Below are 13,087 nucleotides of genomic sequence, written 5' to 3'. Positions count from 1 at the left end.
GCTGCGAAAAGCACTGAATGGCATTGGAAACACACTTTGATTCACCGACAAGATACTAAACGCTTGGAATGATGATCGGAGTCAACCTGGTAACTTAATAATAATAGACAACTCTAAGGAGATTGGAGATACCACCAAAAGTCAAGTCATTTTTGAAATCGTCATGATAATCCACACTGCCAATTGAGCTCATTGCCAAGAACCAAAGTCATTGTTAACCAATTGTGAGCACTGTAAGAAGTTTGGAGTTCTCCCCAACTCACCAAGAAGCTCACAGGAAAACTTGAAAATAGGGCAAAATGTCCACAAATCAATTTTGCATAAAATGGGGACATTACACAACAACAAATAACAGTCCAACAGTTATGGTACCTAAAAACATTAATTTACTTCAACGAGTACAGCACCAATAACTCTCATAAATCTTCCAAATCAGATCAACAAACTTTGCACACAAATTATTTATCGTTTTCAGGAAAGGTAGAATTAATACAAACTATATGGCAGCCTAGTGCAAGGAGAAATGAAGGTACAACAGTCCCAAAAAGGTACAACGCTAGTTGAAAATGATATTAGATGCAATGAATGTGGTAGTTGGAAATCACTAGTGAACTGTTGAAATCCTTGCAAACAACAACGAAAAACAGATCTAATTCTTAAACCCTGAAAATCAACAATATTATGGTGTAGTGGCACCCAATGGCTCAAAATCCTTAGCAGCAATAATACCTGAAAGCCCCTTCAAAATCAACAAATTTTGGCTGTACAACAGCTAGAAATATTAATTATGGCAGATACAAATGAGGTTCAGTATAAAATGTTTTAAAGCAGTGACCAAGCTGCAATTTTAGTGATCCAATTGATGATAACAGCAGCCTCAAAGTGGGGTGCAGCAATAGGTGTTATTGGTCCAATCCTTGATGATCAAATCATTAATAAATTCTTCAACAAATCAGCACACGAGGGTTTTCATTCTCAAATCCAAATATAGAAACCGAGAGGACTTTTGTCCTCCATATCTTTGACACCGAGGGTTTTCGTCCTTGATTGATTCAATCTCCAAAATGGAAGGAATAATGAAATGACAAAAATGGATAATTTACTGAGCAAATGATTTAATTACCATTTTGGGCTCTCCATTCGAATTTATTTTTCCCCTCTTAAGTGTTTGAAAAGACTTTTTAAATAAAATATTACATCGTGTTTAAAAACAATATTTAAATCAAATATTACATAGGCCTATAATAATATTTAAGTTGCTTTTTAAAAATAAAATGATCTGGCCCAACTTAAAATATTATTATAAAATTATTTTTCTTAACCTATAGGAGATAAAGAATAGGCTACGGGTCTTGAGTTATTTTTTTTTGATTTTGAAAAGGGGACATGACAGTAAGATCAAGTTAGGATTGAGACCTATTTTCCCTAGTTCATTGTGTCATGGTGTTTGTGTCTTAGTCAACTTGATATTCTTTGCCGTAGAGGGAGTATGGCTTCTATGTTATGGAATTTAATTTTGCCACGTGTTTAGAATTTCTACACTCAATACATTTCTCTTTGTGTTGCTTTTTTTGCTTAGTTGGGCGTATGGACTAGAGAACGATTTTCTAGGCCAAATTTAATTTTCCATTGGATCTTGACTTGTTTGTGGTATTCATGCTGCCAAGAGATGCTACGAGATTGAGAAAAGTCTTGGGCATTGTGTGCTTGAGCTTTTTCTCTTGGAGTTATTCTTTACGTTTGTCCTTGTTTGTGTTGACGGCTGAGTTTGATATTGTAACAAATGTCACAATCTCAGGCACTCAGATCCTTGGGAACTTCTGCTGGGTAGACTGTTTCTCCTTTCGTGAAAGTTTGTTAACCTTAGATGTAAATCCTGTGCTTACCTTGGGTTCTTGTTTCCTCCAATTATCAGCTTTGGAGTTCATCATGCAAGGAATGGGTGTGTATGCATCTAGTTTTTCTTTGGCATAATTAATACGAGAGAAAATGTAGTTAAAATGCCAATATTTTGTGAGTTTCTTGTTCAGCAGCAACACTGCGTTGAAAGTTTGCGAGTCACTTTCACTATTTGTAACCTGTAATAAAATGTATATGCCATTGTAAATCACCAAACTGATGGTAAACTGTGATGGAGCACGACTATGATTCATTGATTTGACAGTTATCGTGATTAGCAAATCACTTAGGGTGTAATCACCAAACATGCAAATTGTGGTTCAAGAATGTAAATAAGGAAGCACATAGAGTAAGTATTATAATGAGTCATTATGTTTGCGATTTTAATTAGCCTGGTAATTGGTTGCTCCCAACTGTTGTGAACCTTTGCATGTGAGAGACAGTGTATCTATATCAGGCATCACTTTGAAATTTGTTCTTTAGGGTCAGAGGGAGACAGAAAAGCCTATTGTGTGAGACTATCCAGGAAACTCAATGAATATGTTGGGCAATAATATGCTTTTCATATAAAATCCATCGCACAGTTCATCATGTTTGTGTTATGATATTGGATGTATTAAAGACATTAAATGTAAATCCTTACCTCTATCGACACTTTTTATAGAGAGTATGTTAACAGTTGGTTGAATAGTTATGCAGGGGTGGGGTATGTGTCTTTATATTGCATAACTTTCATGTTGATTTAAGGAATATTTCGTTTTTATTTTAATCTTATATTTTTCTACCTAAATATCAGTTGAAGTCTATGATGAATACATTTGTCTATTATTATGTATGCATATTGATTTTGTTGTGGGAAGGATGTAAGGAAAATACCTTAGAATGATGTGTTCGATTGGCTATTTTAGTGGTTGATTTTATACATAATTTAAAATATTTTTAATACTGTAAATTTATGAATGTCTGATACCATAGATATGAGTAGATCATTTTATTTCAATCTTTGTCTTGGTGTATCTTCAGTCATTCAATAGGTTTCATATTTTCTGGTAGGATTGCCATCTTATCATATGCTTGGAAATGCTATTAAAAATTGCTTTTAAGTTGTTTATATGAGAAGTGGTGTCTGAAAAGGGTTTTATAAAGTTTTCTGTCAGTTCAATCATATCGTTAAGATGATGTTTGTAATTTCATTTTGCTTTGTTTCAGTTGTTAGCAATTAGTGGGATTCTTTTTTGCAGTTTAATGCTCGATCAGAATCAGTCCATGAAAAGACATCTTTTCGTCGGCTTATTCCTAGTTGCCGCTGCCTGGTGACAGTTGAGGGGTATGAAAATCATATAACAAGAATCATGTTACATTACTTATCTAATGGTTTGCTGTTTTTTTTCTTAACATTTTATAGAACCATGTTATGAAGAAAAAAAGAACAAAATATTAGTTCTGAACTGTTTAAATGTTCTCTCAGCATTTAATGCATTTATTTTGCAAAATTACATCCATATTCTTCTTTTGCGAGGTATTTGTAGGATGGTCTTTGATATTGAGGGCTAACGATGAGATGTTGCTCTTTGTTTTGGAATACTATTGTTCTTACCTTGACCAAATAAGCTTACATTATTTTGAATTATTTGTCAGCAAAAAAATAAAAAATTTAGGAGATGAAAAGAGATTTTGGGAAAACTGTACAAGTGTGTTTGTTCAATATTTCATATCACAACGTAATATCATAATCAGGACAAGACTTGTGTAAGCATAGCATACATGTTTTCCTTACATAGATGACTCTAGTGAAACAAGATATTTGTTGGACTAAGTTTTGTGAGACAAATATTAAATGCAAAAATAATCCATTGCAAAATGTTAATTTTTTGTTCAGCTAATTAGAAAACATTAAACTGTAGCTCTGAAGGTGAGGAACCTTCTTTTCTCAAGATGTATGTCAGCAGCATGCTCCTTGATCCTTCGCCATAATGGACCTTCTTGTTTTAGTCAAACTATAGAGGGCTTCATGGAGACAAATGGTGAATGTTTTAGATGGTGGTCTAGTGGCATTCCTTCCCTATATTGTGTTAGATTCTGCGAGAAGTGAGAACCGAGCCAAGATTAGATGTCGGTCATAGATCCCATGCAACTCCAAGCAACAATTGATCAAAGATCAAAATAGTTGAATGAAGAGAAATCTGAAATAAGAGAAAATTAGAGACAAAGAAAGAGATTTTTGAGAAGACTCTCAATACTCTCACTGAGCTATCACTGAACTAGTGAAGGTGAGAGGAGAGTGCTGAATATATATCAAAATAAGGGCATATACATCAAAGAGGTGCATTATCTCATACTCCCCATAAAAAGTGGGAGGTTTTTCCTGCTTGGTAAAATGCTAAAACATGTGGCACAACCTCCTTAAATGAATACAAGAAAGGAGTTATGAAAGGTGGCACATAAAACCAAAAGAGGGTGAGAAACCCAAGTACCCTATAACCCACTTAGGAAATGACAAAATAGTGGTTATTAGAGATGGCACAACAAGAAGAAAGAGGGTGTGTAACTTAACTACCCATGTGTGGGAGAGACTGACACATTTAGCTGAAGTATTTTGCCACGTGTCCTCATATTAATAACTTCTAATACCTAAGCAAGCTTAAATAATATGTGTATAACATAAGGAAAATAAAAAACTGTGATATCCCCAAACAAGACAAAAACTGTGATATCCCTAGACAAGACAAAAACTGTGATATCCCTAGACAAGACTCCGTCTAGTATTGATGATATTGAGAAAGCACTTTGTATTATCTTTATAAATATAGTGGATGACTACATTAACAAAGAAATCTACATAAATCTAAGTTGAGATTATACTAATGTGAAAGATACGTTAAGAGCACTGATTATATTAATTAAGGATTTATATATTACAAAGTAATTACAGCAATTATATTATAGCAAAGACTATGTTGAAGACATAAAATGTCAAAGAGTCGATGTTAAGATATGAGACACATATGGATTACTGATGGCTATCAAAGAAATGACTCCTCGAAGTGAATATTAACAGCAATAAAGTCAGTGCTTTGTTTTTTAAAAGATAAACAACAATCAACTTTTACCAAGGCTGACTACAAGTTTGCTTACAAAGATATCTAATTAACAAATCAGTTACATTGTGCAGCAAGTTATATAAACAACCTAATTGTTTGAATGTCTTGATAGCAATAAGGAGATGTGCCTTGCCATTGGTTAGATAGTAACCAAGTCACCATTGGTTAGATAACAACCAAATCAGCGATTTATCAAAGCCAAGAAACAGTTTGAAGATACATACTGATCGAGAGTATTGGAGGAATACAGGGCAAATTCCCTTTCACATAATATGCAATAGTCATAAATAACAGAGAATAAATCATTGTTTGATGGCATGTTAATAGCAGTTATGATCAACAGATTGCATAGAAATTGCTAGCAAAATGATGATGGGTTAATGACAAACGATTCTCTAAAGAATTAATAATTAAGGGTAAACGAATTGTTAGTTACCACTTTAATTAATAATTAAGGATCAACTCAATGATAGTGGGTGCGATTAAAAGTTTTCTGTTATTAAAAGACACAACTTTCTTATAGAGTTGCCTCCATTCATGAATGGTCACATAAGGAAGACATACATAAGGTGTTAAAGGTGATAGCTTCAGTCAGATAAATATGATCATGAATGAGACTTACATTATTGGAATAATTTATATATGTATAGTATATACCAATATACATGATAATAATAATTGAGTTTATTATTATTATATATATTAATATACATACATTAATAATCTTGTCATGAATAAACTAAATTCGATTGAATGATCTAATGGCTGATCATATATCAATCATCATCTTCCAAGTATATTTCTGTGATCGTGCATGATCTAAACCCTATCGATAGTGTGTATCGACTACCTTTCTTCGATTTACCATAAATCGATAATGTGTATCGATTTACCATAATCGATAATGTATATCGATTAATGATTCTTCATTTTAACATATCGATTGTGAATCGGTTGTGTTAAATGAATTGTTAACTATTGATTAGAATCGGTTTGGTAAATGAAACGGTTTTGTGTTAATGAATTATGAAACTACTGATTATGAATCGGTATGATGTTTGTAATAATAACTGAATAGACATATCGGTGGAGAGACATGTCTCCACACGTGTGGTGACATGTCTATCCATCGATGTGCCTTCTCATTCATATATATATAATTCACGAACAGATCGGTGAAAGGTGTTACAGCAATCGATAAGTACATGCCTTTGAAGATCGATCTATTCTTCACACAGCAATATAATCATACTTGGTGAATTAACTTACACTTGCAGCAACCTGCAAGATTCATAGGTTAGTAAGAGCATCATTTGTGAAACATAAAAATTAAAAGATACCTCTATTCTATCTACTAAGAAATCTAATCTACATTAAAATAAGGCAGATTAAAATCAATTTGATATGGGGGGAGGATAGAAAGATGTGTGAGCATAAAAGATCAATATACTATGCACCATCAATAAAAAATAATAGATCTCAGATTCGTGAAGAATTAGAAGTTTCGATCAGAATAATGGGTAACTTTGTGCTTAGAATCAAACCTGTTGGAAATCGCATGAAGAGATAATACAACAGATCAAACTCAAGGAGGGGTTAATAAGTAGACATTAAAAAGAGACTGTGAATTCTTTGTGACAGATCTGCAGCATATACTAGTGAAGAATCTTTGCAGATATAGAAGAAAAGATTTATATCAGAGAAGATCTTGCAAATATGAAATGTAATTCAGATTTATATCAATTATATGAAGAGTACTAATGTTGTGGAAGGAAATAAAAAGGATTATTCATCACAAGAAGGTGATATGAAGAAGTAAGAAGATTATCTTATACAAATATATACGTAGTAGTAAGATACAGGTTCAAATGTGATGTGTATTGGGTATGCTTTTGTAATGTCCCCTTCCTTTTGATGTTGCATTCAATGGACCATTGGCCTATTCCGGATACCCGTAGGCTATGTGGAAAGGTGAATTAAGGGTTCCCATGTTCCTTGGAGTTCCAACCAGACTTGTCAGGGGTGGAATGTGAACTTACTATTTTTAGTAAGTTAGGGTTTGGCCGTCGGGATAGTACAAAGTTGCTAAGCTCGCCAAGCAATTTCTCTGGTTGCAAAAATAATGATTTTTGGAGCATTATTTCATGACTTACTATTTTTAGTAAGTGGCAATATGGGGCATCCTATTTTTGGCAATCTTGGATTTGGTTCTGTTCTAGCACAACTCAGTGATCCTCATTGCTCAGCCTCATTGGGATTCCTGTTGATAATCAATACTAAAGTTATAAGCAATTTAATCAAATATTATTCCTTATCCTAAGGTTATTATTTAATTATTTTATTACTGATTGATGTTATGGGGAATTGTGCTGAAATTGATAGTTTCCTAAGTCTTGCCTAGGCGAATTATTTAATGGATATATGAGACTTTATTTTCAATATACTCCAAAGTTATATCATGCCAAAATCGTGGTCTTCTTCCTAGGCGCGATTTTTGGACTTAAACAACAAGACTTAAAATGGTAATCGGGCTTAAACCTTTTTAATTTTCAATATACTTCTTCATATCACCTTTGGTGGACTTAATGCTCCTGACTGTGAATAGCAGAAGACACCTTGCTGTTGTAGAAATGGGAATACTAGGTACGATCCTCACTCACACCATTGTCGATGGAGGATCCAGGGTGAACGTGCTCCTTGAGGAGACATGGAGGAAATTGGGGAAGCCGACATTGTGGCTGTCAACATTCAACCTGGTAGGGGTCGATCAGCACGACATTACATTGTCATACATATTGCAGTCTATATTAATGTTACTATTAAATTCTGCATAAGGACATTATCAGGCGTCATATATTAGGCATACAAATTTGTTGATACATAATAGCTTCGGTAAGATAAATGATTGAATCGGAGATAAATGAAGTCTCCCATTCAATCATCTATCTCATCGATAGATAATTTCAGATCTCACTGATTATTCCTTTATCTGATATTTATGTTATAATTGCTCTCCTTATTCTGTTACAGCATCTATCAATTATGTTACTCATGCAAACTGATGATTAAATTAAGTGCAAACTATTAAACTGATAAACCGATAATGATCGGGTTTTGTTCTAACCCCCTGATTCATTATCGGGTTACCATTTTAATAGCCACCGAATTTACATAATGATCGGGCTTGATGAATTAAATGGTTACTGGGCTTAATGCATTACCACCGACTAACTAATGTTATCAGGGTAAATGAATTGCTAACCGACTAACTTAAGTTATCGGGCTTAAACCATTTTAATTGCCACCGTATATATTAATCGGGCTTAAACCAAACATTGCCACCGATTAATATTGATCTGGTTTTATCAAACATTGCCACCGATTACCATTGGCCTTGTTATGTTGTATATTGACAACCAAAATGATATCGGTTCATTTGCATATGTTATGGCACCGATTAGCAATCGGTTATGGAGGGACACGACCAAGGGGTATCTTGGTCGGTCATGTCCAAAGGACATGATTGATCAAGGTACCACTTGATCGGTCCCCTCCATGATATATATACACCGATAAAATGTTGTGGAGAGCACATAGGAAACATTAATGCTCTCTCTCCACCTGCAACAAAGAAAAGAAATCAGATTTATTATATTGTGAAATAACATATACTTGAAAAGAAAAATTACATTGAATATAACTTGCTCTTTGAATTGAAAATTGAAATACATTTACAAAATTAAGAACATCCCCATGCATACCACCAAGATCAAGGATGTTACTGCCTGTAACTTAATAACAGTTCTGATCTGATCTGATTGATGGTGATGTCACTAGAGGCTTTTGATTCCTTTCCTTTATATCTCTCAATGTGAGGGAGAGGTCACACTCTTCATTATGTATGCCCTTTGGCAAGAGACACATCCTTTCACCATTAGCACCCTCAAACGAGGTTCTCTGCTCCCTTTTATATCTCATGTTTGAGGGAGTCACAACTTTTCATTTTATGTCTTTTGACCTTTCATTAAGTTAATTAAAATTTTAATTCTAGATTCTTTAGTATTTTAATTTAATTTTTAATATTTTAATTTAATTATTATTATTTATCATTAAATTTGATTTCAAAGTGGGGACATTACTGTCTACCCCACCCAAGATTGCTTGTCCTCAAGCAATGATCATGGAGTCTTCAAAATGACTTCCAATATGAAATGGATTTGAAAACATACATGGAATGAACATGCTGGAAACATATCAGGCATGAACCAAACATGGAGCATACACATGGATGTATGCAAACATGGAGCATCACACAAATATATGTATTGTTAGATTCCTTCTTATTGACTAGAATGATTCCTTGATTCGTCTTTTATCTTGCAGGATGGCAGGATCAAAGCTCTCATACCATTGTAATGCCACCTAATGGGACCCTCTTATATTCTGACCTAGAATCTCTATTTTAGTGCATAGTAAATATAATAGAGGGACACTATTGTCAACTAAAGCTTAACTGGACCCTGCACAACAGGTTAGTCAACATTTCCATTATGTTATGATAGATCATATATTCAACATTCTTTATATATTGCCCAATTTATATGATGGATTCAATAACCCTTTCTCTCCCTACACCTGTCCCCATTATGGAGTTTAAGGAGAATCACACATGGTGCCTCGAGTCTATCCCTCTCCAACAAGCCAAAGAGCACCAAGGACCTCATCAACTTGGCCTCTTGGCCCACACTTGGGGTTGGTGTACCTGCTGGAGCCTAGTGCCCTTGCTTCCTTGTATTCTCCCTCCACAATTGGATGGTGAGATTGGAAGGTATTACAGACTCCATCATATAATTTACTTAATCGTCATATGAGCAGTTAGTGATAGAAAGGCATTATTACACTGTCATACATATTACAGTCTAATTAATATTATTATTAAATTTTGCATAAGAACATTATCAGGTGTCATATATTAAGCATGCAGATTCAGCACATCCCCATGCATACCACCAAGAACAAGGATGTTACTGCCTGTAACTTAATAACAGTTCTGATTTGATCTAATTGATGGTGATGTCTGTTGGGACTCATTAAATTTGAGTGAATTTGAGAGGCCCATTTCAAAATTTTGATCCGCATTTCTAAATGATCATAAAATGAGTCAGTTTGAATGGCCTAGTTAGAGAGGGTAAAATTGAGCCAGATGATTTTCAAAGGGTAAGGCTTGGGAAGTGTGTCCTACACCTTTCGTTTAGTCTATGAAGTGTTTTGCAACTTTCAGTTTTCAGTTTGGATCAGTTTATCAGGTACCCATTTCAAGGGGTGAGCTGAAAGTGCATTTTAGGCACATTTGCAGATTTTATTAAGTGGCCTACTTTGAATGCTTATATCTTTTGTCCTGTTGATCATCATGATTAAATTCAAAGTGTATTAGATTCTATGCATAAATGTGAGTCAGCATGTCAAATTTCAAGTCTTTACGGATCCATTTGCTTAGTTTACCAAGCTCAATCTGTTTGCATTTTGTGTTGTTTGACAAGTCCCTGTTTCAGCTCCTAGTCGGAGCCCCGTTTTGCATAAGTGTAAAAGTTGCCTCAGTAAGTATCATGACAACATGTTTGTTCCGGGCTATGGTTGGTATAGATGGCAAGCTACGTTTCAAATTTCAAGCTCCTGCCAATCCGTTTAATTGGTTTTCAAAAGCGTTTCTTGAGCCATCTGTTTCAGTGATCCGTACTTTCATTGTCGTATTAGTTAAAGTAGCCATTTTCATGAGCGCACCATTTGCACCCAGTCAACCTTTTGGTCAAACAGAGCATTCAAAGATTTGATATGTACTTCAAGGTACCTATGTCTCAGATTTGAGGGTCTACTGAGATCGTTTAATATTTTTAAGAAAGGCATCATGAGTTGCCTGCGCATTGACTTCATCAGGTCCGCAGTGCTGACAAAGTCGGTCATTTTTGACAATTAATATCTCTTCACTCGGGATTCGTCTTGAGAAACCGTTTGGTAGAGTTCATGCTTGTATATCAGAGTACACGCCTGTCAGATGGCGAGGTCCAGAAAGGTGTTTTGACCGGTTTGAAAATTACGTCTTCGCGATTAAATGCGAAAATGTGGCGTAGGCGCCTGAAAGTCGCGAAATTCAGTTTGATGATCCGGAAATGGTGCCGATCGATTGCAGAGGTATGTTTAAGGTTCCTGAGGCATTTCTAAGGTCAGTTGCATGAAAACGAATTTGTTTTTTAGTCGGACCCACTTTGGGGCCCGACCTGGCTTGCCACTTCATGCATCTTTTTAGGCAAAGTTTAAATTGTTATTTAAATCATATGTTATATGATTTAAAAATAAAGGAGAAAGATGTCCAAAAGCATTAAGTATTGCTGGTTCTAGAAGATCTAGCAATAGAAGAGAAACGTTTAGAGGAAGAATGAGCAAAACGAAAGGAGGACAATGATAAACAAACAAGGAATGGAACTCAACACATTGGTGATTTGGTCTTTAGCAGATTGGAGGCACTTCTTTACATAACTCAGCTTTATTCTTGTAATGATTCTAATGATTTAATAGAGGAGGAGAGGAACTGGAAAGAACAAATGAATCTTGTTCCTCTATTGACCGATGGAAGGCTCCAGCAGATGCATTGCCAAGTCAAAATGGCAGCAATATCCCTCTACATGGTGGTTGACCCAAGTGTATAAAGTTCAAGCAAATTCAATTGGCAGGGCCTGCGATGGATGGAAAGTCTTAAGGTTTTAAAGCCAATGCAATTGACAGATGTAATACAATTTTTTCCCTTTGCGTGGTCTTTTCCTTGGAGTGGCAACTCAACACGTTGAAGATGGAGGAAGGCAAATGACAATGTTTCAAACCCAAAGCAAGCGCCATTGTCATTTTGAATGGCAAATCTTCTTCCACGCAGCTTGTAAAAGGCATAAAAGTTTAATGTAAATTGTATATGGTAAGTGTGATAAGTGTGAACCCAACAGTCCGTACGTATTTTTTGGAAGGGGCACTTTTAAAATTCAAACAAAGGCAATGACATTGGCAGGTGTTTTTCCCCTTTGCCAGCATCCTCCTTTCAGAATGGAGTGGAGTATAGGAAATGCAGAAATTTTTGAACCATAGCAATGTCTCTCCCTCCTGCGTGGCATGTGGTTAGAAGCTGTAGTATAACTTTCAAGCAAAATGCAATGATGGCAGCCCCTGCGTGGTGGGTGTTTGGAGGGCAGCGTTGAAACATAGCTTGTGCCATTGTCATTTTGAATGGCAAACTTCCTCCCATGTAGCTTGTAAAAAAGCAGAAAAGTTTAATATAAATTGGTAAGTGTATTGCCAGCGTTCCTGTGTGGATGCATTGACATGAAACATTAAGAGGCAGCCATTAAAACTCAGGTGAAACATTTCAGAATGCAATGGAAGGTGGAGTTTGGAGGCCATTTTGAAGCTTCTAAGCAAATGGCAGCTCCACGTGACTTTGCCAGTAATCCTCCTGCGTGGGAATGGTGTTTGGGCATTAAAACTTCCAAGCAAATGTAGAAAACACCATTAAAACTCAAAGAAAGCTTTCAGAATACGCAATGCCAGGCAAAAGGCAATATCCCACATTGGCTGGGGAATGTAACTTTTGATATTTATAACCAAAGCTCCACACTACCATAATGTGAAAGCCTCAAAGGCTTTTGATGAATGGTGTCGGTTGGGTGCCCAAGTGGACCCCACGCGCATATGCGCGCTTCTCGAGGAGACTAAAGAGGTTGACAAGTGACAACCAAGTGGACCCCACACATGCACGGATCTCGAGGCAGGCAATTTTTGCAGAGAAATGCGAGTTAAAGATCGAGCAAGTTGTCGGAGATCTATGGTGCGTGTTGATTCGTGAAGGGAAGATGCTCGAAGAATACCCTTCGCGAAATGGCGGAAGGCTCAGGCGAAAAAACAGTGTTAAAGACCTTGCAAGTTCAGGATGATCCGACGACGCGCGTGATTTCGGAGCCCGAAAGATGCACGTCGGTTAAACCCTTCGAAACAACGAAAGATGACATGGTGCACAGGTGGCAGGTCCAGGGAGAGGTTCAGCTCGC

The 13,087-nt window shown here is 35.9% G+C and overlaps 1 protein-coding gene across 1 annotated transcript in view; it reads left to right on the top strand.

The window, feature by feature from the left end:
• The window catches only part of LOC131029527 (uncharacterized), a 262,593-nt gene that overhangs the window by 45,896 nt on the left and 203,610 nt on the right, over positions 1–13,087 (top strand). The window contains exon 3 of the mRNA XM_057960031.2: positions 3,141–3,226. Within this exon, the coding sequence (XP_057816014.1) occupies positions 3,141–3,226 (86 nt within the window). The remainder of the gene's footprint in view (positions 1–3,140; positions 3,227–13,087) is intronic.

The sequence above is a fragment of the Cryptomeria japonica genome, chromosome 5 (genome assembly GCF_030272615.1).
Source record: "Cryptomeria japonica chromosome 5, Sugi_1.0, whole genome shotgun sequence".
Classification (NCBI taxonomy): domain Eukaryota; kingdom Viridiplantae; phylum Streptophyta; class Pinopsida; order Cupressales; family Cupressaceae; genus Cryptomeria; species Cryptomeria japonica.
Note: the sequence above shows the minus strand (reverse complement) of the source record. Positions and strands in the feature narration are given on the sequence as shown.